The sequence below is a fragment of the Monodelphis domestica genome, chromosome 4 (genome assembly GCF_027887165.1).
Source record: "Monodelphis domestica isolate mMonDom1 chromosome 4, mMonDom1.pri, whole genome shotgun sequence".
Taxonomy (NCBI): Eukaryota; Metazoa; Chordata; class Mammalia; order Didelphimorphia; family Didelphidae; genus Monodelphis; species Monodelphis domestica.
Genome location: NC_077230.1, coordinates 175,754,179 through 175,778,468, shown reverse-complemented (window position 1 = coordinate 175,778,468; position 24,290 = coordinate 175,754,179). Strand labels below are relative to the sequence as shown.

Below are 24,290 nucleotides of genomic sequence, written 5' to 3'. Positions count from 1 at the left end.
TGCATTTGATAAAACTTATTCTCCTATGACTTTGCTTTCTTTCCCATTCTTGAATTCTCATAATTGATATAATAACAATATCAATTAAAACCAAATCATGTAAAGCAGCAAAAGACATAAAAGATGTAAAAATCACTTAGCAGATAGTGAGCAAAAGGAAGATAGAGATTCAGTGAAAAAAATGATCAGTGTAAAAAGTTAATTTTTAGGTAGATTATATTCATTAGACTTATATTTGTTTTAACTAATTTTAACATATTCATTAATAGCAATTCTGAGGGCCATTCCCTAATGACTATCAAATTTTAATTATAACTAACATCAATATGTGATTTTTTTTCCCTCTATTTTTAGCTCCGTGTTTTTAAGTTGACAAAATATTGGCCTACAATGAAAATGATGATCAACATCCTAGGATATTCTGTGAAGGCTCTTCGAAGCTTGACATTGGTGTTGTTCATCACCATATTCATTTTTGCAGTGATTGGCTTGAAGTTCGTTCAGCATTTCCCCAATGAATATCTCTGTAAGATTGATATTGACTGTTTTCCACGGTGGCATATGTATGACATCATACACTCCTTTCTGGTTGTGTTTCGGGCACTAAGTGGAGAATGGATAGAGACCATGTGGGACTGTATGGAGATAGCAGGCCAACCCACGTGTCTTATCTTTTACACGGGAATTATTGTCATTGGAAACCTGCTAGTAAGTACTCAGAAGAATTCAAAAATTCACTAGAATACAATTACTCTCTGAAATGAATTGTAGTGAAATAATGTTAATGAGATCTAAATAATAGCCTTTCAACTGAAGATGAACTCATGCTAGGTATAATCTTAATTTTGAGATAGTTATTATTTTTAAACCTAGTATGGGTATCTCACTAATTAAACATTCATTTAGTGTCCATGAGGAGTAAGGCCATATTCTAGACACTGCAGAGATGAATAGAAAGATGTAAAAGTCCTTGCTTTCAAGAATTGTACATCCCATTGAGAAGGGTACAGCTTACACACTGATAATTTGAAACAACATAATTTAAAGATTAATTGAACACTAAAGACTGGAGCAATCATAAAGGACTTCCTAAATTAGGACTTCAATTCAGCTTTGGAGGAAACTAGTAAATCATAGAGGGAAGAATGATGAGGGAGAACACATTCCTGCTATAAAGAATAGACTGTGGAAAGGAGTAGGTTTAGAAAATAGAATGTCTAGTTTGAAGAGCAGATAGTGCAGCAGATTAACTGGAATATAGGAAAATCTGCTGAGGAAGGTATGAGTCAGATTATGGAGGATTTTAAAAACCGAGCAAGTTGTATTTTACCCTAGAAGCAAAAGGAAACAAATTGGGATTTTCCAATATAGGCATGCCATGGTTCTTAGAATTATTTGGGCAACTTCATGATGCCACCCTAATCCAGAGTTGTGGCCACATGAATGGAGAAACATGATGATAACATAGGTATCAGGGAATAACATCAATGGGAGTTTGCAAGTTATTAGCTATGGAAAGTAAGGGAAAGTAAAGAATGACTTAAATTTATAACCTGGGTGAATAAACAGATGGTAGTGCTTACAATAGAAATAATGAAGTTTGGAAGAAAGTTTAGATTAATCAGGATTAATCATCTCTTTTGCAGGCATGTTGAGTTTGAGATGTCAGTATGAGTTCCTGTTACAGGTGTCTAGTAGGCAGTTAGTAATGTAGGCATGAAGCTGCAAATTGGACCTATGAAAAATATGAAATAAGTAGAAAAGAGATGTCAAGAGAAAAAAAAAAGACAAAAATTAGAGTGACACACTTGATAGATGGGAGATTATTGATGATCCAGCATAAGAGACTCAAGTAATTAGAATAGTAGGGAGCCATAAGATGAATAAGGATCTAGGAAGAAACTTGGGAGATGATTCCAGGGTAAAGACGTTAAGAGAAAACAATAATGAGGATTGAAAAAAGGCCATTGGATTTATGAGTTAAGAAATAATTTATAACAATCGAGAGAGATTTTTGTCAGGTGATGGTAATGAAATATAGGTTGCAATGAGTTTACAAATGAGTGGGGAATGAGTGAGGAAATGAGCACAGGTCATGCTTTTTAGGAACCTGGCAACAAAATGCAGGAAATATAAAGAATATCTTGAGGATATGTCAAGAGCAAGCGAAGGATTTTAAAAAATAATTTTATTGATAAAATTTTTATGACTTAAATTTTCCCCAATATCCCAATTGCTGTCCACCCTAGACAATCATTCCCTACAAAAGAAATTTTAAGCAAATAGAAAAAGAAAAAAGAAGAGGTAGAAATCCACAAATCCACATCATATATTGAATGAATATTAAAATATATGCAATTTTCTAAATACTGACCTTCTACAAAGGAGTTAAGGAAGGGAGCTGTGTTTTCCTGTATTTCTTCTTTTGGGCATGATTATTCTTTGTTGTTTTTTGTTTGTTTTCTTGTTTACACCTGCTTTATTCTCTGATTTAATTGATTAACTTAATGCAGGGTCCAAGTAAGCTTTACTCATACATAAATGAGGAAATTGAGTCTAGGAAAAAGAGCCTTTCTTTTTACCCCCAAAGGATACATAGTGACACTCAAGCCTAGAGTTTAGGTCTTCTGGCTCTCATTCAGGACTGTGCATAATATGCTATTAGGTTAGGCCACCCAGAAAAAATCTTTCCTGGGCCAGGAAAAGATGGACACTTAGATGCTGATGTTGATGATGATGATGATGATGATGACATTGATGATGCTGTTGATAATGCTGATGAGGATGTTGTTAATGATAATGATGTTGTTGATATTTTTGATGTTTGTTGAAGATGATGATGATGTTGATGCCAGTGATGTTATTGTTGATGATGATGTTATTGTTTATGACAATCATGATGATGATGTTCATTATAATGTTTTTGTTAGGCTAGTAAAATATAAAATAGCTGTCCATTTTCTTGTCAAGCAGTTCATAGTTCACACTTACGTCCAGGAAGGAGATTGATTAGAACATCATACCCCCGACATACAGATTCAGTTGTGGTCCAGCATCTCTTGAATTATTTGTTCTTCTGACTTCACAAATAATTAGAATTTTTTATAATCATTCCATACTACCAGCTCCTTACTTATTCATTTTTAGCTGGAAGCAGGTTTCTAAGGTTCCATACTGAAACTTAGAATAGAATCAAAAAAGGAATATCAGTAGATGCTCTATATTACATATCAGAAAGGGTAAATCTGAGCATATTCATTGGCCAGCTCTGCTGTTACATATCAAGATAATTTTGAAAAGAATAGAAAGGGAATTTCAGTGTAGATTACTTTCATTTTCCCATTAAAATGGGAAATATGGTCATCTAAAAGTAAGAGAATAGAAATGGGAAAAAGGCCTTGTCAAGCAAAGAGACAATTTACTACAGTGTTATTACTTCTAGAGAGTGTGATATTCAATCAGCAGGAAATAAATATATTATTTTAATGAAATGAAAATGCAGGCAATTATAGATTAAAATTTAAATGGAATGGACATAAATGACACTATTGTATAACATTATTATTCAGAGACATTTAGAAGGACCCAAGTCAAAAGAGAGAAGGAAAGTAATGGAGATAATCCAGGGTATGAATTTGAGAAAGGCTGAGAAGTAATAAAACAAAAGTTAAGTGATTCAAAGGTATATGTTATTGTATAGTTAGTAAATAGGATCAAGACAGTAGTGGGAAGAGATTTAGATTAGAGCAAAGATAATGGCCTGGAAGAACAACTTGGAATAGATTCAATGAAGGTAACACTGAGTTTGAGGAATAGACAGGAAGAGTTAGGCAAAGTAGAAAAAAAGTGAGGAGACAGTGATCAAAGGAAGGAACTTCAGAATTTAAGATTTCAGAGCAGAGTGAAAAGTAATGTTAAATTTTGAGGCATGAACATCTTTTTTGCTAATTCTACCTAGAGTAAAGATGAAAGTCATGAAGAAAGAAATTGATAAACTGGTCAAATAGAAAGGGATAGAGGGAATTTCTTAGTTTATAATTAATTACCTATATTCATGTTGTGTTTACCAACATCAGTAGAATGTAAGCTCCAAGGCAGAGGCATTTTTTTGTTCACTTGTTTAGTCTTTTTTTCTCTATTGCTTAGGAAGGTATCTTGCGTATAATTGGTGTTGAGTAAATGCTTGATTACGTCAGATGAGAAATTGAAAGATGTAGTGGTAGTTCCAGAGAGCACAACTGAATGTGAGAGAGCAGTGGAAAATAGAACTGAAACAGAATTGGAAGGAGAGGGCAAAGTAGGCTAATACAAGAAGTTGTTTGTTTTTTTTTGTCAGTAGATAATAATCCTGAATCATATATATTTAGTGGATGAAGTGAGGATTTGCAACCAGAGAATACAGAAATAATCAATTAACTGGGGCTCTCACTTTTCAGGGTCCTGTAAAGAAGATATTAGGTTCTATTTATGCCTCTCTTTTACCCTTTCTCTCTCCGTCTGTCTCTGTGTGTCTTTCTTCTGTCTCTGGGTGTGTCTGTATCTCTGTTTGTCTCTGCTTCTCTCCAAAAACTAATGATGATAATGATGATTAAAATAATGTTAATTATGATACAAAAGTAAGAATAGCTACAAATAATAATAATAGATATCACTTTAAGGTTTGTAAAGCATTTTACATATGTTCTTATTCAATTCTCACAACAATCTTGTGAGATAGCTTATCCTCATTTTATTGATAAGGAAACTGAGAGTAATAAAGGGTCAATGACTTGCCCAACATCATGAACTAGTAAATGTCTGGGTCAGAATTTGAACTCAGGTTTTTTTGACAGCAAATCTGACAATTCCACCATTGCCCCACCTAACTTCCTCCAGATAAGACAGGTATTGGGGAAATATATAATGGGTTTAATATCAAGCCCAGTGTCTTGAGACCTTGGTTAAACTAAAATCAAGTCGTTAGCTATGACTGCTATTCATGGTAGCAACCCCTGGGTATTTAGGACACTTACACACTAAAACAGACATAGGATTTATTATGAGTCCTATTCCCCTCCAGAGAGAAAATGGTTTCACCCTGGGCTCACTAATGAGAAGCTTCCCATTTCACCTGCTCTTCAGTCCACCATGTCATTTTTTAAATAGGTGATATAAGTCCAAAAGTAAAAAGTTAAATTTTTATCTTCTCCTTTTTTATTTCCACGTTTAGGTACTTATCTTGTTTGTGGCTTTGTTGAGCTCTTTTATTTCAGAGAACTCTGCAATGAGTGATGTGAAAGCTGATTCACAAAATCTCCATCTTGCCATAGGAAGGATTAAAAGGGGGATTCATTATGTGAAACGAACTTTATTTGACCTTATTGGAGAAGTTTTTTCTAAAAAGCAAACTATTTCAAAAGAGACCCAAAGAGAGGAAAATCTAAGAATGAAGAAGAAGAATGGTACATCCAGGCAATCAGCTAATAAAATGAGCAATGAACAAGATTTACAGAATGATAAAGAGGGAACCAGTGCCTCTGGGAGCAACATGGAAAAACATTTGAGAGACAACAATTCCTCTCAGTCATCTCTACACAATCCTATTCACCCAATGCCAGCACCCATTGCTCTTGCAGAATTTGACTCTGAAAATGTAAACACCAAAGAGTTTAGAAATGAATTAGATGTTGATGGCAGCAATGAGGTAAGATATTTACATCTTCTTGTGATATTATTGTGCCAATCTATACAGAAGCAGCAGGTTAAGTTACTGCTTTCCCACTTTATCTTCAGCATGAGAACATTTCATAGACTCCTACCCCATGTGATAGCACAATCACTGTACTATTTCTACCCATCTATTGAAGAAAGCTCATGACAACGTGCTAGTATAAATTCAATAATGTTTTAATGAATTAATAATTTATTATAATGTTTTGAATACAATATTCTACACAAAGAACCACTTCTTATTTTTTGTTATTCTCTAAAAAAGCATTTCCGTGCCCATACTTAGAACATGAAGGTAACAAGATAATGTTAACTTAATTCAAAGCCTATTGTAGATCTCAGACCTTTATAGTTTCTTCCCCCATCCTTGCTTAGTTTAACCCTACAAGATGACCTACTGTAAAAGAAACTCCATGGATCCCATCAAAGGAGAATTTTTGCAATTCTGGCCTCATCCACTACAGAATTAACAACCTCCTAGATACAGCCAGAATCCCAGAAAAACAAAAAAAAATAAAAATTTATATTAAAAAAATTGCAGAGAACACATACTTCAATATAACTTCTACCCAAAGTATGAATTCTGTCTTAGGTAGGGCTAATCAAATATATATGTTATGGTCTATTTCCTTAATCTGACTAGTTGCTCCATAATGTATTCCCACAATGATGGATTTTTTTACTATCATTTTCATCTCATTTTAGCTTCCAATTCAGTCTTTCTAAAATGGAGACTGACATTAGAAAAAGTAGATTTCTAAATTTCAGGGGAGAAAAATGATAATCTGAGACTTTAAAAATGGAAGATGATTAGATAAGGTGGGAGTGCTTCAAAATTGTATCCAATTCAATATCATTCTATAGAAGTCAGTATTCTCATTAATTTTAATAATAATTCTCTCTGAACTCAACTCCTTTATTGACTCTTTATGTTAATTCAACTATACAGATTTCCTAAGCAACTTTTGGGTTCAGGACACTTTGGTAGGCACTAAATATACAAAGTGAAAAATATTTCTATCTCTGACCTACAGATCTTCATAATCTCAAGGGAAGGCTATGACATATATCTATAGTTTGAGTTAAGAAATATTTCAGTGCAAATGGTAGGTCAAAAAGGGGGCCCTGAGAGAATGAAGAACTTTGTGGTCACTTCTCAATGGGGAAAATTTTTGGAAGTCTTCATAGAAGAACTGCTGTATGAGCTGAGTTGAAGGAGCAAAAGATGTCAGTAGCCATAGAGAGGGGTGAGCACATTATTCCATCTGTAGGAAATGGTGATTTCAAAGACAACATGGGAGGAAAGAGGACAAGATTATAATTTAGAACACATACCATATGCCAGAGGAAGAATACTATGAACTCTGATCAGAAAAGCAGATTGGAGTTAGTGGAAGGCTTTGAATGCCAATTTTAAAAGTTTGTATCAATGGAAAATAGCTAAAGATTTTTTCAATCTGATAAAATGGTATTATCAAATTTTTACATTGAGAAGATAACTGGCAATAGTAGAAGTGATGAATTGAAGAAGTAAGAGAAAGGAGCAGGGAGAGCACCAAGAACATTCCTGCAATAGTTAAGGGATAAAATTAAAGGACTTAAAATATAGTTTTATAATTGAGAAGTAGAAAGGCAGAGAGGAATAGAATGCTAATCTATCATTCTTTCTAACTCTCCTAACAATTCAGTTTCTTTTGAACAACATATACACTTCTTTGGCTTTTAATTCCTTTTGTGTAGAGATCTACTTAACCATTTTTCAGTGAGACATATGTGTATAGTTTCCTTTACTTCTTTGCATTAAAATAAAAATTTGACTTGGATCATTACCATTGTTTTATGCATTGCTATCTATTCGTGCTTAAGACTTTACATATGGTTTTTGTTCATTATGTTATTTTATCCTGAGAGTTCCTGAATACTTCTTATGCCATACATGAAATTCTTAATGATATTTTAAAATTATAATTATTACAATGTGATTATGTTATAATATATAAATTAACTGATAATGCAATATCATTATAATAATTACATGTCCACCCTGTCCCTCTGTTTTCAGGATAAAAGCTTCTTGATCGGAACATCAAACATCCCTGTAAACATATACTTCCTAGATATGTTCTGAGATAATTGCCCTGCTATCTTAAATGTGGCCCAAAAGATAAATAATCCTGTTCTTTGAAACCATATTCAGGATCCATATTTTTGTTTCCTTATAAGATCTATTCAAAATATGTGTTCTGATAAACTCAATAAATAGACTTAGTGTTCACAGTGTCATAATCATTACCTATCCACTTGATTTTTCCTTTGTGAATCTCCAGGCTGATCTCTTTAATAGCCATGACTCTTATTAATGAAACTTGTTTCAGAAAGGTTCCCATTCTCTTATTTCTTCAACTTACTCCTCTGACAATCAACTTCACTTCTACCCATTCTTTCCATTGTGTCCTAGAAATCTCATTTCATAGTAACAAAACTCCCTTAATTAAAAAAAAATTACCTTAATCTGCTTGCAATCTGACTTTACTAAAACAAAACATTTGATTGTTGCTAATCTTCTCCAATACTGCCTGTATCCTCTATTATACCCACAAGCATTTTGGTCCAATGTAGAAATATTCTTTGCTCCCTATAAATACTTTCAGATATCTTTTTGCTACCATCACTCAGCAAACCCTCCTTTGAAATTCCCCAATTAAAATATCTCACCATATTTAGTTCATGGTAGTCAATCAGGGAGCAAACTTTTATTAAATTTTTGCCCTATACTAGGAGATTAGCTACAAGTTCCCAGGTCATTCTCCTTCCTTTCTGAAAAAAAAATAAAATCCACTACCTAGATCACTATTTTCCTCTCTCTTCCAGTTCCCAACTTAATTGTAAGGGATTGCAACATCCAATTTTGATGCTTTTTAGACTTTCACACTTCAAGTCTCTTCAAACTTCCTAGAGAGCAAGGTAGCCTTGGGTTTTCATGGCACTACTTCTTGCTAGATGCCTTCCTTTCTATTTGACTACTTTTTCATTTCTATTTATTAGCTCATCATACATACACAGGTCCCCTAACCATAGGTATCCTATTTAGTCCTTTTTTCTCCTCTTTCTACATCTTTTTGGTAATCTCATAAGTTCTTATGAATTCAATTATCATCTTTTTACAGATGCCTTACAGATCTATGTATCCAGCCTCAGTCCCACATCAAGAACTTTCTAATTTATATTTCAAATGGATATCCCAGAGTTATTGGAAATAGTAAATTGCAGGGCAACTGACTGCTTCTAGGATAATAACTTGCAAATTTCTTCACAGCCTGGTTCTATCTTTTCAGCTTTATTGTACCTTAGAATCCCTTTCCCACTCATTTTACTTCCAATTCTTACATGTAACATTCCATCTCATAGTTCTATGTCTTTGAAATGGCCATTCTCCTTACCTGGAATGTACTCCATCCTTACCTCTGACTCATAATTCTTCAAAACACAACTTATGCACTTCTTTTTAGATTAAGGTTTTCCTAATCCATACATTAAACACTAGTGTCCTCTGCCTCTCCAAAGACCTTATATTTAACAAATTTAAATTTGTTGGCATTTATTCCCACATATATGCACTTTTATCTCTATCAAAATATAAGCTTCTTAAGATGAGAGATCATTTGATGCTTTGTATTTATATCTGCCGTATCTATCCTTTTGTTTGGCATATAGTAGGAAGTGAATAAATGCTTGTTGATTGATTAATTGACTGAAGAAACATTTTGGAGGAGACCCACAAAGATTATTTATTCTCTCAAGCACAGTAAAATAAAAAATATATACAGCACAATCTTGTATTATTTCATGTTTCTGCATATATTGTTCTACTTTGAAGATATGGTTTGCCATACAAAATAATCTACAAACTTTTGACTGTTACATTAGCATTTTCATCAAAGACCTCCTGTAAGTTTAAACCATGGTCATATAAATTTTATGAAAATGAAAAACCTGGAAAACATATTAGGAGTCACTCCCCTCTTTTCAGATTTTGGAGAAAGTACTACCCATAACCCTCCTCATTCTTTTGATAAACCTAAAAAAAAAACCTGATTCTCATGGGTTTAAATTTTTTTTTATCTTTTCTATTAAAATTTTCCATATAAATATTCAATTTAGCTCATTGACTTTCCCAATTTTATCATCTAAATTATCACCACCACTCTTTGTTGTAGAGATTTTAAACTCAAATACAGTGGTTTATTTTATCATGAACAACGAGACACTCTATAAACATTGCCAAAATCTGTTTCATTTCACATCTTTTTGACAGTTGCTTTTTAGTCTTATGTCTTAATTTTTACAGGTTGGCTTAGTTGCCTCCTCACATAGTTATTTTCTCTTTTACTAATTTCTCAATATGGAAAGGTAATGCAATCATAATTTTTCATTACCTTTCTCCAAAATCTTTTACGAATTAGTTTATACTCTAAACTGCTATTGCACTTCACTGCCACTTTTGTCCATTTAGCAACACAATCAGGCCTTTGTGAGGTGAAACATTTTTCTCTTTTAGTCATACTGTGGTAACATAGTTCTCTAATAAATGAAGATAATTATAGCTAATGACCTCGTTTTATCCCAATTCCCATTTTTGAGTCAATGGTTTCTTTTAAAAAGCAAGTTTGCACCAATTAGAAATACGTGGAATGTGTATCCCTCCCCCCCCCACACCCCTTTTCTTCTGATTTGCTCATGACTTGACTTCTTCTCTACCACAGTAAGCTTTACAAACAAGTTATTTGGAAATGAATCCTGTATTAGTAGTATGTTCTTACTAGTAAAGATTTAGTAAGTTTCATTTTCCACATTGTTCACTGTTCACTGTGCCTAGTGTCTTCTGACATTCTTCTTGAGCATTCTTTGTAATTGGCCATGGCAGGTTTACAAAAGAACAGCATTTTACCCTTTTTGCCGACTGTGCCTGACTAGTAGGTAAACTTTAATATTGTAGCGAAATGAGATATTTTTTTGGTCATTCAACTGCTGATAATAACAGACTTGCTTAGTCATATTAGGGGAGGTACATACAAGAAGACTATGTATCACTGACACTGAAAATTAGTTCAGGTAATTAAAATTTCCCTACCTTTAACTTGCTGGAAACAGTCCATCAGCCAAGCATCAAAAAAATCCTGAGGCTCCTAATGGCTATTTTGTATTCAAGTGACGTGGAAGTGATATGATTTCAAAAGCTTTTAAAGGGAAAACAATCCAACTTAGGGGGGACGTGGGGGCATAGGTTAGATGATTACTCTCACTAAGACCTCTCATCAAGAAATTGGGAACCATTAACTGTTCTCTCCTTCCCAAGTCAATGAACAAATCTGGTCATTTTATAGAATATTAGCATAATTCCAAATTGCTTTTCAGAAAGATAGAACTAAAATACAATGGTATATGTGTCTGTCTTTCTACAACTCCTCCAACATTGCTTCTTTCAATCTTTTATCATCTTGGTCAATTTTCCTGCTGTGAGGTAAAACTTTAGAACTGCTTTAATTTGCATTTCTTTATTTACTTGGGATTTGAGATTGTTAAATAGCATGAAATTATTTTAATAACTATTTGTGCTTATCTTTTGATTACTTATTCACTGGGAAATGACTCCTGTTATTTTTTGTATATTTATATTGTTTTCTTCATATCTTAGATCTAAGACCACTAAAAGTAATTTGAATACACATATTTTCTCAATAGGTTACTTCATTTCTTATCCTATTTGCATTTATGTTCTTCAGGCAAGCACATCTAATTTTATATAATTTTGATGGTCTTCTTTTCTTTAGTGATTGCTTTCAACATTTGATTAGGAATTATCTTTCTATCTGATTATGTGAAAGACATTTAAAATGTATTTCTTATCATTGTTTTATTGACTAAACCTTAGCATTCAGATCATTCACACTCTGAGCATACTGAAGTGTATTATATAGGCTTCTAATCTAAATCTAATTACTGCCAAACCATTTTTAAGTTTTGCAGCAAATAAAATCAAATTCCTCAAGTAGCATATTCTTGGATTCATTTTTTGATTTAATTGTTGAATGCAATTATTTCTGTTTTGCTATACAGATAGTTCCAAAGATCTTAATTATCTATAACTATTATTAAAAAGTTTTGAAGATTACAATTTTATAACTTGGAGGTTTGGAAATGCATTTCCTTTTCATTCCTTACTTTTTATTGTTTACTTTGAAATTCTAGATCTTTTTTTCCCTCCAAATGAATTTTTTGTTATTTTGTTTATCTCTACAAAGTGTTTCTTTATGTCATTTTATGTTATGGCAAAAGATCTATAAAGTAATTTAATTTGATGTTGTTTTTACTGGCTTGACCAAGCCATAAGAACTGGATATTTACCCAGTTATTTATTTCATTCTCCATTTCTTGAAGGAGGATTTGTTTGGCAATTGTATCTAAATAGTTCTGATAGGTTCCATATATATATATATAATTCATCATGTAGTTATTTTGAAAGATAACTTACCTAATTATATGAAAATTCTGTTTATTTTCTAGGATTTTCTAACTAATCTATCATAACATAAGGATATGTGGATAATTTTATCACCTTATATATTGTTATAGATTTCTTTCTATTGTTTCTAGGATTTCTAAAATTGTGCAAAATTAGAATATGAAAAAGAAAAATTCTTGATTTATTTTTATGACTATTTGGAAAGCTTCTGATGTTTCCCCATTACAATAATGGCTAGCTTTTGATATGATGTACATACACACAACTATATTCATGTTAATATACACATATGTATATATAGATGCATGTATGACACATAGCACACATTTAAATGCTTACCAATTTCCCTTTCCTTTTTAACATAAGTTTTGTACATTGTCAAAGGATTTTTTTTCTCCATCTATTGCTATCACATTGTTTTGGGGTTTGGTGGTGGTTAATATGATAAATTATGTTACCTTTTCCTAATGCTATATCATCCTTGCATTCCTACTTTAGGTTCAACTTGGTCTTAGTGAATATTTCTGATATATTGCTCTAATAATTTCCTACAACACTTTGGTCATATTTAAACTTATATCACACTTATTCCTGTATGTCTCATCTTATGTTACCTCTTCTACATTATCAAATTCTTCTATTATTACTCAATATCTTAATTGATCTTTGTATCTTTCCTAGCACATCACAGGGTATATTGAATATAGAACACACACACATTTATGAAACATAGTAAACATTCATGAAGGTTTGATTTAATATAATAAAGTTATTACCAGTGCCTTTTTTTGTATTTGTAGCACAAGACTCCTTCACTTGTGGAAAGCCAATTTTAAGGCATAACTTTAACCAAAGTCTACTCATAATTTTTTCTCATAAGCCCATATTAAGTTTTCTCTTACTAGATTAGCCAAAGGACACACTAGTTTAAAGCAAAGACATTTACATGAGTAGAAAAGAAAAACTGATGACAGAGAAAACTACCTAATTTGTGCAGGAGTGCCGTCTCCCAAGATTTCCCACATTACTTAATCCCAGAGGAAGCTTGCATTGCTAGGAAACACAAATGGAAGAAGGCAGCTTATACCCCTAATGATATATCCCAAATGGAATTCTTTTTACCTTCATAACTGTCAGTCAAGAGTAGTCTTCAGGGTTAAATAAAATCTGTCTTCTGTATCAGTATGATTATACCTGGGATTGCTACCCTTAGAATTGAGTCTTCATTGAAACTATGATGTGAAAATTCTTTTTAGCCACTTTGTACTCTGACTATGCAAATCATTACCCTAGAACTGAGTCCCAAAAAAGGACCAAGTAGAACTTGTCACCTTTGTCCTACTCCATTTCAGAAACAAAATCCTCACTCTCCACATGCATATAAAATACTAATTTTCACTAATAAATGTTTATTATTTTGAAATCAACTAATTTCTTTTAACTATTCTTCATTGAGACTATGATAATGACATTAAATCTTATGTAGAGAGTTAAGATTTGCAAAATGTTTATATATCTTATCTAACTTAATCCTCACAGTAATGTTGTGAGGTCAGTGAAATATTGTTATCATCATTTTATAAATAAAGAACTGAGACTGTGAAAGGACCATCAAGTATCAGGTCCTTGGAGATAAGAAGCATCTGAGACATGATTTGAACCTAGCTCTTTAGGATTCCAAGTCAATCATTCTAGCTGCTTTGTTTATCATGCTACAATTTAAATCACAACTCTTGGAAACAAAAATCCAGTACAGACATATTGATAAATCAAGTAACTTTAATGTGTTCCTCTGGACTTTTACATCTCAATATTGTTACTGATCTTTTCGCAAATGTCTTGCTTTTGAATATCAGATATCATTTAAATACACTGTATTAATTATAATTTAAGGTAAAAGCTTTCTTTTTGGATTGGGGGGGTATAGAAGCTCAGCCACACCATCTCCCCTGAAGACAGTATGATTCCTATCCTGGGCTCTGAAGAAGAAGAAGTTATGACTGGATCTGAAAAATCTGATGAACCAGGACCCTGTTTTTCAGATGGTAAGTATAAAATAGATAACAACATTTTCTGATATTTTGATAATATTTTGGTTTCTTTTTCATTTTTAGCGACATTATTAATAATACTTTTAATCTAAAATATGCATTACTGTTCCAGGACCATGAATATAAAACTTATATCCTGTAGCCTATTAATAAAAATAAAAATAATGGCTGGAATTTACATAGTGTTTGATATTTTGCAAAGCAATTTACAGTCCTCATTACAACCTGTTAAGATAGTGTGTGATTAGAAATCTGTTACCCTAAAAAACTACATTTCCCAGGAGCCCACTGACTTCCTGTCATTACATATTTCCTGTAAACAGGGGATATATTGAGTGGGGTTCCTGGTCTTGGTGTCTTTGCTTCCTGGGTCGCAACTGTGGTGGTAAGCAGGAGCTTTGAACAGGCTGATTAGCCAGGGGCACGTGATTTTATTTTGTTACCTTTCTATTCCATTATTTCTAGTGATCATTAATAAATCTCTTAAATATAATATTTTAAGTATTGTGCATTAATTTTAATTTTTACAGTAGGTACTATTATTATCTTCATATCTTCTTGCAGTTGAAGAAACTTAGGCATTGACAGGTTTAGTAGCTTGCTCAAGGTCTCAAAAGAAAAAAAATATATATATATATATATCTAAGGCAGATTTAAACTAGTTTTCCTACTCTAAGTCCTGTATTCACTTCTCCACCTAGCAGTATGTCCCTTCATTATAGGGTATTGATACTTTTGACCCAGTATTAGGAGAACATGTTCTGTTAATGATATTTCTATGTGATCGTTATGCATTGTTTCTTTCACATATTCTCACTTGGATCCCTCTTTTGACTATAAATGTGTGGGAAATACCTGAATGGAGTTTATTAATAACTGAAAAATAAAGAAGTTAATTGGAATAAACAAGGATTTTGAAGTAACTTTCCAATTATCATTATGTTGCTCTAGCTACTGAACTAACTAGTCATATATTGGAGCTATAACTAGAAATTCTTGCAACACAAACAAATTCACTTGAGAGAGAGAATATTACCTCCCAGAAAGTCTGACCTCGATAGCCTGATGTTTGGGAGGGAAGATGCAACACAAGGGAGAGGGGTTCCAATGTGGCAGAAACCAGGGCTTAGTTGTACCATAAGTTGTACTTGAAGATTATGGTTTCCACAGGGACAAACCATCCCTCCCCCATATTGGAAACCTAGGAAAACACCCTGGATGTCTCCTGTCTCTAGAGGCAATGACTTTACAGAGTTTGTAAGTAGCATATGATTGGAAGTCAGAATTTGAACCTTGCCCCAAATATTTACCAGAGCATTACACAGGAAAATTCAGTGAACCTCTCTTTTGTCTCAGTTTGCTCATCCATAAAATGGGTATGATGGCATTTATTCACAGGGTTATTGAGACAATCAAGTAAAGTCATATATGTAAAGACTTTGCAAACTTTAAAGTGCTATATAAACACTAGTTGTTACTAAATGATTGTTAGTCTTAGTAGCATTAGAGATCACCAATCAGAAATTTAGACTGTGAAGAATCAAGGTGAATATCTATAAGATAGATGGGAATACGGCCCCAGACCTAAAATCTTTTGACTATTGACACTAATAGACACAGAATAACAAAACCAAAGAACTCAAAAATTATTCATAGAATGGTGGTGATGAAAATATAAACAAAAAGAACCTAGACTGGCTAAGTGAATGGTGTCAGAATAAAAAAAGATACATATAAGGGGATTCATTAACAAGAATACAATTGAGAATTAGTATGTTCTAGTGGGTAGAATATAAGAATTGACTCAGAAGACCTAGTTTGAAATCTTATCTCTTATCCTTATTAGCTATGTGGCTATGAGTAAGCTATTACATTTCTCTGAACTTGTTCCCTCCCTATTGAAACAGGGCTAGAGAATCCTTTTATTACCTACCCCATAGGCTATTGTGAAGAAAATATTCTGTAAAACAAAATATAATATATTCGTGAGTCTTGTTGTTATTATATGATAATTTGAGGGTTTTTCTCTATGCTACATCCTCATAAAATATTCTTGCATTGATTTTTTTTAACTTTTCTTCTATGTTTGCACAAACAAAATCAATGCAACCAAGTTAAAAAGCAAACAACAAACTGGAAAAATCATATACTGATATTCTTTTTCTAAATGATCACAACATTTATGCAGTTTAATTCTATTATTATTTGTTTTAGTGAGATCATAGAAATTTATAATTATGATTATTACATGCCTCTGTATTTTGACCAAGGGTCAAAAACCTCTATCAGTTTGATAGTGTAGTGTTTCTATTCTGTGACTAGATGTGTGGAATTTGAGGAGAGAAGTATTGTTACAATGACAATAATATTTTGTACAATAGAGGAATTTTGCAAAGAGAGCATACATTCTCTAAGTAGGTGGCAAGGAGCCAGTCATATACAGAAGGAGCAGGCTTTAAGTTGTTTTCATGACCCACTCTAAAACAGTGTTAATGCTAAGTTGAATCACTGAAAATCTAGATATCTATCATCTATTTAAAATTGAATTGAGTTCCTAAAAATAACATTCTAAATGAAAAATAATTTATATCATTTTATTCAAGATTCAAAATAACTCTGAATAAAAATGTATGGGTTCCCTTTGTTATTGTGCCAAATGTAACAGAGAAGTCTGAAAAAATAGCAAATAAACTAACACCTAAATAAATGAGAAAAGAATAGGCCACCTAGAGTCACTATGAAGACAAGATTTCTATTCAGGGAGGATTTATTGTTAGAGTGGCCTAATAAAACAAGCCAAGAGAAATAAAACTTTTCCAAATAAAATCCCTTTAAAATGTTGGTAAGATTCTGTATTAAAATGTAATGGGGGGGGGGCAGCTGGGTAGCTCAGTGGATTGAGAGCCAGACCTAGAGATGGGAGGTCCTAGGTTCAAATCTGGACTCAGACACTTCCCAGCTGTGTGACCCTGGGCAAGTCACTTGACCCCCATTGCCTAACCCTTACCACTCTTCTGCCTTGGAGCCAATACACAGTATTGACTCCAAAACAGAAGGTAAGGGTTTTAAAGAAAAAATGTAATGGGGCTTACTCTGTTCTGAAAACCATGCCAGCAAATGATGGAACAACATACCAGATTTTCCAGATTGAAGATAAGAAAGACAGCATGTCAAGGAAAAATTGAATTTGTGAAGACATATCTTTGAAAAAATAGAAAAAGAGAATTAATGAACTGAATATTCATTTTTAAACTTAAAAAATCAACAAACCCAAGAAAAGGGAGAAAAGGAAATGTTGAAAATTAAAGGGCAAATAGATTTAAACAAAACTATATAAATGATAAACAGTTCTTTGAAAAAAAACTAAGAAAATTAACTTCTAGCTAACCTGATTAAAAATAAGAGGAAAGAGAATAAAATCATCAAAATAAAAACTAGACAAGGAGAGATTACAGAAGAGATGAAATAAAGAGAATCGCCAGAATTTACTATACATAGTTGTATGTCAGGGGAAAAAAGAACGTTAAAAAAGAAATTATCTGCAAAAATCTAACATTTTCAATTTACTAGATCAAAAATTGGGTCATAAACATAAATGCATAAAAATGAATTTTACTAGTTATAGAAATTACCAAAAGGAAAAGGCAATGCTTTCAAATTTTTAATGAGAAACTGAAAATTAATAAAAATACAACCACTCTCAAATCTGAAATTGGTGACAAAAATAGTGAACATATACAATGGACTGGTGAGTTGGGTAGGAAATGTGATGCCAATGAGACTGAGAAAATGGGTTTGATCCATTCAATAGCCATTTATGTTTGTAAAAGAGAAAATCTATCCCATGATCCTAGACCTTAGCCAGATCCATCTCACTCACAAATGCAGATCCTCTGATGTTGGGCAATAAAGCCACAGGGGATGGATAGCTTAGCAGAAATCCATTTTCATTCCTGGAAAAAGCACTCATGACTGATGTTTTATGGGGATAAGCCAACATCATATTTATCTACAAAGAATGTAATATATTAAACAGATCTTTGTGAATTATTCCCTTGAGCATTTTAAATTTTAAGAAAAATATTTCTATTTAAAAAAAGAAAGTCAGTATGCATTTGTTCTGGGTTACAATGCAAATTATGTCTGAAGAATCTAAGAAACTGAAGGGCAGTTAATTCATGAAAGAACTTTTCTAAAAAAAGGTCAAAATGTATTTTACAATCCCTATTGTGAATCTTGGTCAGTAGATCAAGAAGAATTTACCTCATTTTAATGCCAGAAAAATCAAGGGAAGAACTCTCACTAGCTAAAATATTTTCACTGATTTTAGCATCACTTCTATCAATGCTCTCATTGCTATGTATTTTTACTTTGGCATAGGTTGCTGGACTGAGAGTCAAGAAAACCTGAGTTCAAATAATGTCTGAAACATTACTAGTTCTATGATACTAATCTCTCTGTTTCAGTTTCCTTCCTCATTTGTAAAATAGGAATATTAATAATAAAAAGAGATGCCTTTCAGAGTCATTGTAAGGATCAGATGGAATAATTTATCTGAGGTACTTTGCAAGTCTTATTGAACTATATAAATACTGAACATTTTTATTGGAATCTTAACTCAAATGAATCTTCAATTGGAACTAGAAAGCATGAAAAAGGGATATATTTTTAAACCATTAAAGAGTCTGCTGTAAGATTCAGGGAAGCACCCCTCAGAAACCTCCTACTGACATGATTGACTTTTCTAAGCCTATGCCAACAGAACAGAGGCTCTCCCAACTTTTACCAAGCTGGAGTGTCTTCATGGTACAGGGCCAGCAAATGCATATATATTACTTTTGCTTCCAAAAACAACTCGTTAATCACAGAGTCGCTTATTATCAGAAGAGTGATGCATTCTTTTACAAGTGATGAAAGAGATAACAAATATGAAGTGGCACTTAACCCTTGCTCCTAATGTATCCATAATAATAGTACTAGAATTATGAAAGAAGAGCAATTAGTCTTTATAAATCTGTGGCCTTTCATTCAAAAAGATATGTTAGAAGATATAGAGAGATAAACTCTAGAACATATAAGAATGATTTATTTTTAAATCCTCATAGCATTTGGCTTGTATATATATTTTTTTCTCCTGACAATGTTATATTTTCTAGGTTGCATACGATGGTTTCCTTTCTGTGGAGCCAGTATGAAGTCGAAGAGAGGAAAGATCTGGTGGAACCTAAGGAAATCTTGCTACCGGATAGTAAAACACCGTTGTTTTGAAATGTTCATGTTTCTCATCATCTTGCTCAGCTGTTATGCTCTAGTAAGTGAAATAGCAAGCAAGGGTGATATTAATGGAGACATAAGCTTCCAAAATTCACCTTAATGAAAAAAATTATAATGGCCAATTGATTTTTCTCAGAAAATTAATTGCAATATTAATTAGAAAGTCATTTTGGCATGTCTTTATCAAGTTTTTTTTAAATAAACTATTTTGTCATTCTTACAAGAGAGATAAGGATTAAATAATTAAAGGAATTAAAGGAATAAATAATTAAAAAAAGGATTCAGCCTTATAGCAGGAGGTCTCACCAGTAAACCAAGGATCTGTGCTGTTTAAAATTTTTATCCATTATTAGCATAGATGTCATGCTCAACAAAGGGATGAGTTACACATTGAATGAGATTGCAACTAAAAATGATTCTACTGCCTTTTCTGTGACTAGTTTTCTGTGACTAGTGACAAATTATCATTTATTTATTTATTTGCATATAATCATATGCTGTGTTAAAGATGAGTGGTCTAATCCAATATTATTCATTTAACAAATGAACCTGAGGACCAGAGATGGTAAATTACTTACCAAAGGCTACATAAAGAGTAAATATGGGACTAATATTTCATCCCAGATTTTCAGTTATATAATTTTCTCCTAGTAAAACATATAAATCTCTTAAGAGAAGAAAATTGATTTTTTTGTCTTTGTATTCCAAAAACTTAACATTATACTTTTGTGTAAATGATTTTAAATTTTGTTGTTAAAATAAATAGAATTGGACAAGTTTATGAACTTTGAACACTTTCTGTCTGTGCTTTTGGTGAACCAGGACAAGTAGTTTCTAAATAACTAGATGAGGCATTAACTTCCACCCTGAAACGAGAAACAAACTAAGAGATTGATTAAACCTCAGATCTTAGACTCAATACTAAAATGTCATTACCAAAATTCATATTTCTTTTTTCTTTTACTGTCAACCACACATTACATATGCATTGAAACTTTTATTATATTTTATTTTATTATTCCACAGACTTATGAAGATATATACATTGAAGATAGAAAGACCATCAAGATTGTACTTGAATATGCTGATAATATTTTCACTTACATATTCATTACAGAAATGCTTCTCAAATGGTTGGCATATGGATGTAAAGGATATTTCAGTAATACTTGGTGTTGGTTGGAATTCTTGGTTGTCAATGTATGTAAATCTAAAGACTTTTTAAATGTTTCAAATGTTATTATTATTAATAAGTGAATTTATAATCAACACATCCTCAGCTTGACCTATGGTTTTATTAATGTAGGGAAAACTGATTACAAAGATTCCTTCTACCAATGCAGATGAATAACTCATCTGTAACTTAGTGTTTGGTAAGTTGCCTGAGAGCAATGAAAAATTAAGTGAACTGCCTAGATACATATAGATAATATGTATTAGAGGTTAAACTTGAATATAGATCTACCCGGTTTTAAGAAACACCTTCTTTTCACTATACCAAACTCAGTTCTATTGGTCAAATAAAATAAGGACATAATTTAGATATTGCTTGTCACCTGCCTTGTTCATATTGGTGTACTTGTTTAGGTAAACTCATTAATGAAATCATAGACTCTAAGAGTTATATATTACCTTAGAGAATATCAAGTCAAGCCCTTTCCTAAAGCATGAACCATCTCTAAGCAATCTTATTAAGTAACCTTTAACTTTTGGAGACATCCAAGTATAGGGATTTCACTATATCTGAGGACAACTAATTCCATTCTTGATAGTTCTAACTATTGGGGAGTTAGAATTCTTTCTTTACATTTAACTAACATATAGCTTCTTATTACTTCAATTTATTGATCCTAGTTATGTACTCCTGGTCCACTACTTATTTCAATCCATCTGTCAACATTTATTAAGTATTATTTGCCAGGTATATGAAATAGCCAAATGTCATATCCACTCATCTCCGATCCTTCACCAAAGGCTTTTCTTCTCAAGACAAAATATTCTTGGTCTTTTCACCAGCCTGGCTACCTCACCTCTTCCTTCCACATATGCTCCAATTTATCTATTCCCCCCTTCTAAAGTGAAACAACTCATTATCATAATGGATGGTAATGGACTTAGATTCAGGAAGAAATTGGTTCAAATTCTTCCTCAGACAATTACTAGTCTATTTGACACTGGAAAACTCATTTAACCCCTCCTAGCCTCAATTTCCTTATCTCTTACTTTTTATTAAATTTGTGAAATGAATACCTTCTTACAATGATTTCAGGCACTCTAAGGAGGCAATATGGAGTAATAAAAAAGCATTGGTGAGGAAAGGATTCACGAGTCTAATCTCTAATCACAAATCTTTCACAATGGATTATGGAACTCTATATTGTAAAATAAAATGGTGGAGTGGATTTTTATTATTTATCCCAGGACCTTAAGGCTCTAGGTTGCTAATGACATTCCTACCCCTTCCCTGGGAAGTAACATAATATAGATTGTGTGTGTATATATATATATATATATATGCAAATATATATATATATATTATCATATACTATGTTTCCATGTTCATCATGTTGTGATACAAGACACATATTGATTACACTGGAGAAAAACTAATGGAAAAAATAAAGTAGCGAATGGTAAGTTTCAATCTGTATTCAGACTCCATCTGTTCTTTCTATGGCAGTGGATTTCGTTTTTGTTATGAGACCCCTGGATCCATGACTTGTTGATAATGCTGGGAAGTCATTCATAGTTAATCATCTTATCACTATATTTATTATACTATATATATATATATATATAATATAATACTATATTACTATAATTACTATTGTAATTGTGTACAACATTCTACTTAGTTTTATCAACTTTGGATGCATTTCAAAAGGACATTCTTATTTATTCTCCAGTGATTTCAGTGTTTACTTGAATTGTTTGCTTAACATCTTCATAATAAATGTTTCTTTTATTTTTCAGACAAAATGAATGTGAATTTTTGTTTGTTTTCTCTATAGGTCTGTTTTTTTAACTTGCTAGGCAATTATCTAGGATACATAGAATTTGCTGCTCTGAAATCCCTCCGAACATTAAGAATTTTATCCGTATTCAAAAGAGTAAGGGTAAGAAAAATAAGTGAATTTCCTACAGTAACTTATTTAAGGGGAAAATGGGCAAAAAAAGTAGTCTTTCTAATAACAATGAATTCAGTCAAAACACTCACTTGAAATTCAACAAAGAAAAGCAAAAGACAGTTCATGCCCAAGATAAACTCACAATCTAATGAGAGACACAATATGAAAACAAGTACGTACTAACAAGGTATATACAGGATAAAGAGGAAATGGTTAACAAAAGGGAAGTTCTAGAATTAAGAGGAATTGGAAAAGTTTTCCTATAAAAAGTAAGATTTAGTTGGGACTTGAAGGAATGCAGAGAAGTCAGGAGGCATACTATATCCTTCTTTCTGTATACCTGGGAACAATAGATATAGCCTCTCCTTTAATGTTTAGACACAGGGAGATTTTTATACAAAAACTGTTTTCATTATTTAAATTTCATGTATTATAAGACATATGGTCAATGTGTTCAAAAGGAAGATCTGATAACTGAAGGGAACATCTTAAAATTCAGAAGAAATTCCACTTATGCTATTCAGTACTAATATGCTTTATTAATCAATAAGAATGTATTAGTTGTTCTATGCTAGACATGCTAAGTTCTAGGGAAACAATGGCCATTTTTTTTTCAGGACTAAAACTTTCTCTCTCTAAAATATCTGGTTTGAAAAAGAAAACTGATTAATTAACTGTTTTCTTCTCCATTTGATCCACGACTAGTATTGTGAAAGTTTTCTCTGAACTGACCAATGTAAATTTTTGGCTATTCAACATAGAGTCTAAGATGTTTAACCAAATCAGCCATCAGTTTATATGTACTTGTAGTAATGACTTGTACTGTAGTTCAAAACAGAGACACTGAAGAAGAAAATGAGTTTATATTACTCATTAGTGCAATATAACTTTTAAAGATTAAAATGAGATGGATGACTATATTAATCTCCCCAAACAAGATAATAATAAACCATACCCCAAATATGGTAAAATTAACTGAATAATGCATTGCATTAGACTAAATGATAGGTGGTGGATACTAGGTATTAAAGGTTAATATCAGAATGAACTTTTGAGCTTATGATTGCACTTTTTGTAAAGGGTTTGGACAGCTAATTTTTTTTCAGAAGGAATGAAGGTGTTTTCTTGTTTTGTCAAATAATAAATAATAAAATAATAATAAATTTAGACAACCTAACAAATTTAGCACATCTCTTATTATTTAACACTGAGCATAATATAGGCAAGTTAAGTCATTCAATATGTTGATGGTAACAATGTAACTAATTTGTATTATTCAACCTGGCAGTGATAGTAAATGGAGTTTTCCTACAAAGCCATTTTGAGAATGTATCCTCATCAAAAATTCATCTTTAGCTTATATAAATTATGCTTGGTTATTAAGACTCCAGCATCTCCTAGGTCTTTTAAAAAAGTTTTTGTTGCTAACTTACAAAATGAGTGTATTAAATGAATGATTTTGTATATGTTATAAAATCTTAAAAGACTCTGTTAGGTAGTACAAGTGTTGCTATACTTTATCTCATTTTGGATTCTACACAGTCTCCAAATGTAAGGTGATGTTTATATGTTATATTGACTTGGAAAAAATAAACAGCCCAGTGT

The 24,290-nt window shown here is 32.3% G+C and overlaps 1 protein-coding gene across 1 annotated transcript in view; it reads left to right on the top strand.

Annotated features, from left to right (window-relative positions):
* The window catches only part of LOC100023419 (sodium channel protein type 9 subunit alpha-like), a 98,636-nt gene that overhangs the window by 56,755 nt on the left and 17,591 nt on the right, over positions 1 to 24,290 (top strand). The window contains exons 15-20 of the mRNA XM_056793974.1: positions 355 to 708; positions 5,210 to 5,683; positions 14,160 to 14,277; positions 19,440 to 19,594; positions 20,584 to 20,757; positions 22,569 to 22,673. Coding sequence (XP_056649952.1) covers positions 355 to 708; positions 5,210 to 5,683; positions 14,160 to 14,277; positions 19,440 to 19,594; positions 20,584 to 20,757; positions 22,569 to 22,673 — 1,380 coding nt within the window. The remainder of the gene's footprint in view (positions 1 to 354; positions 709 to 5,209; positions 5,684 to 14,159; positions 14,278 to 19,439; positions 19,595 to 20,583; positions 20,758 to 22,568; positions 22,674 to 24,290) is intronic.